Here is a 2,611-nt window from a genome sequence, read left to right as displayed (position 1 = left end):
GAAGACCTAGTCGGCTGGATTTCTTCTACTCATTACACTTTGTCTTCGTGTAAGGAAACTTGAACTTAGGCTCTGAGACATGTTCGATCATTCGAGATCCGATCGACTGATTAGCTATTCAAGGTCTGATCGATCAGTCCGCCACTCAATGTCAGATCAACTATGTTCTCATTTCTTTTGATGATTTTGAAGGTTGACCACTACTTGACTGTTACTGTCTTGTCAACCAATCATTCCAGTTTTGACTTGCCTTCTAGAGGGTGTACCCTTATCACCGCATCATACTATTCTATACATAATGCAAACTAAACTCTCACATTATTATGTAATTAATTGCGCTACATAATTGACAGAGAATATTAATCAATCCCCACACCCGCAACAATATCATCCAACTTAACACAAAGATCATTACACGAGACTAAAAACATGTATAAAAGAAGAAATTAAAATTACACACACAAAAAAAAACATTTTTTGTTTTTCAATTCAGAAGAAAGAATAAGCATCTCCGAGTGCTGAAAAGGGCATATCCATTCTTATTCCTTCCATCGACGACGAGCCATTCATCACGAGCCCTTGCCACGAACTATTAGGCTCCCTAACTCTGTCCTCCAACGCTCTCTCGTCAACTCCTCCCTCAAAGGACATTAATGGCCCCTCCTTCTCTTCTCCAAAGTAGAGGTTGCTCAAACCGCCATTGTCGGGAACAATGCCGCTGCTCAGAGCTTGACCCGTCGAAGAGGAAGCGGCAGTGCTCGTCAAGATGTCAAGAAAGCTAGAGTTTGTCGCGGTAGCAGGATTACCCGTTGCATGCCCTAGAAGAAAGACATTATCAGCGAAGGCCATGGCTAGGTTATTGCAAACGGGAGGAATGCTCAAGGGCAGCGGAGCATTGAAGGAGTTGGCGGCTTTATTAGCGTTGAGGTCTGACGAAGACGACAGCGATGACTTGATGATTTTTGAGGAGGAGGAGAAGGAGGAGGAGGATCGTTTGTTCTTCCGGCAGCCACCTCCGACGGGGACATTCCTAAGGGAGCCCCCCTGCGTCCAGTACCTCCGGCAACCCTTGCAGAAGTATCGCGGCTGCGAGAGGCTGTAGTTGTTGTAGTAGCAAAACTTGGTGTTGGTGGAGGCGCAGCGAGGGCAGTTGAGGGCCTGTTCCGCCTGAGGCCTTGGCTTCCTCTCTTGCCGCTGCTGGTTCACCAGACCTCCTTGCGGCTGCTGGTACTGCAGGTTCCCAGTAATAGGCTACAGTAGGAGTTTTCATGCATATCAATATAATTTAATTGTCCAAAACTAAATATAGAAAACTTTGATTCAGAGAGTGGAAGGGATCAGACAATGTCCAGCTGCGAATTAGGAGCTTTAATTTAGACAGTGGAAAGGAGGGGAACTATGTATTATATATAGTGGGTATGTCAGCCTTTGCAAAAGCTGCACTACAGTTTAAGGCATGCATGGATGGACCGCTTTTAATTTCTTAATTCTTATATATACATACGGTATTAATCTCGATTAAAACAGATACCAAATTTCTGCAGAGATCAAATTGGAACTTGCACATGAGTAGTATAGAGAAAGTTTAATTTAATTTTTTTTTTCAATTAATAGATTGCTGTTGAAGCAAGAAAACTAAATTAAGGACCTTAATTAGCATTTAAACTGATCAAACTTTGCAGTTTAAGCAAGAAAACCTAACTCTAACTATTCAGTGAAAAAGCAGACTTCTTAACCCTAAGACTGACGATCAGGCTTTTGCAGTTGAAAATAGAAGCCTAAAAAGGCTATGAACAAGCAGCCGAATTAAAGATCTGATCAACAAACGTCTGGCTAGCTAGCCATCTTCAAGTAGATCAAACTCAAGATCTCAACAAATCTTGAATTAATTAATTAAGAAAATTAAATTGTCAATTCCAATCACAAAATACAGAAAGATATATTAAGTGATGGTGAGAGATAAAAAAAAAATACCAGGAGACTGTGAGGAACTTCCATGCACGCTAGAAGAAGACCTGAATTAAACTGGTGATGAGAGAGAGATGTGAGAAGATCTGCATATATAGATGAAAACTAAACGGCAATGTCTGATTAATTAATGGAGAATCGAAATCGACACTGATGAACGTAGGAAATGGAAGAACACTGCTACAGCTGCCGCCGCCGCTGTATCTGAATTCTAATGGCGTGCACGCCGAGAAAGAAAAAGGCAGAGAGAAGGAAGATTTCAAGCTCCTCTTCAAATTGATCACGAGGAGACAAGGGATAGATAGGGATCAGGGAGGAAGGAAAGAAGAAGATAGCGAGGGGAAGGAAAGAGGTGGGCCCCATACGTGGAAGGTGGGGGATTGTAGAGCAGCAGTGACGTCGGGCCCACAAACACGCAATAACGATGATGATGATGGTGGTGGTGTTCTCGCATGCCCATGGCGATTCGTCGGGTCTCTCTCAGCCCTCGTACATATCCAGAGCAATAGTGTAGACCAAGCACGTCAGTGATTTTATGTCCGCCCTTTTACTCTGATTTCACCTTCAATATGGTACGGTGCAAATTTAAACACACCGTGAATAAGATAAAAATGGATAAATAAAGACATTAGACCCACAGCAA

General features: G+C 42.6%; 1 protein-coding gene across 2 annotated transcripts; it reads right to left on the bottom strand.

Moving 5' to 3' along the window:
• Nucleotides 1-359: 359 nt before the first annotated feature.
• LOC122012809 (dof zinc finger protein DOF1.8-like) lies at nucleotides 360-2,286 on the bottom strand. 2 transcript variants are annotated; one of them, XM_042569457.1, is made up of 3 exons: nucleotides 2,118-2,286; nucleotides 1,975-2,025; nucleotides 360-1,230 (listed from the first exon to the last, which is right to left on the bottom strand). In XM_042569457.1, the coding sequence occupies exons 2-3, from the start codon at nucleotides 1,996-1,998 to the stop codon at nucleotides 490-492; spliced, it is 765 nt and encodes a 254-aa protein (XP_042425391.1). In that variant the 5' UTR covers nucleotides 1,999-2,025; nucleotides 2,118-2,286; the 3' UTR covers nucleotides 360-489. The 2 variants fall into 2 exon arrangements, with proteins under 2 accessions (XP_042425391.1, XP_042425390.1); XM_042569456.1 differs by having other exon boundaries at nucleotides 360-1,251; nucleotides 2,118-2,284.
• Between the last annotated feature and the right edge of the window lie 325 nt (nucleotides 2,287-2,611).

The sequence above is a fragment of the Zingiber officinale genome, chromosome 8A (genome assembly GCF_018446385.1).
Source record: "Zingiber officinale cultivar Zhangliang chromosome 8A, Zo_v1.1, whole genome shotgun sequence".
Classification (NCBI taxonomy): Eukaryota; Viridiplantae; Streptophyta; class Magnoliopsida; order Zingiberales; family Zingiberaceae; genus Zingiber; species Zingiber officinale.
Note: the sequence above shows the minus strand (reverse complement) of the source record. Positions and strands in the feature narration are given on the sequence as shown.

What these genes read in the sequence shown, in the direction of transcription:
- LOC122012809 (XM_042569456.1), bottom strand. Translation starts at nt 1,998, where the DNA reads ATGGAAGTTCCTCACAGTCTCCTG. An exon ending in AAGTTCCTCACAGTCTCCTG is followed by an intron (nt 1,252 to 1,974) that starts GTATTTTTTTTT and finishes CTCCTACTGTAG; the next exon opens with CCTATTACTGGGAACCTGCA.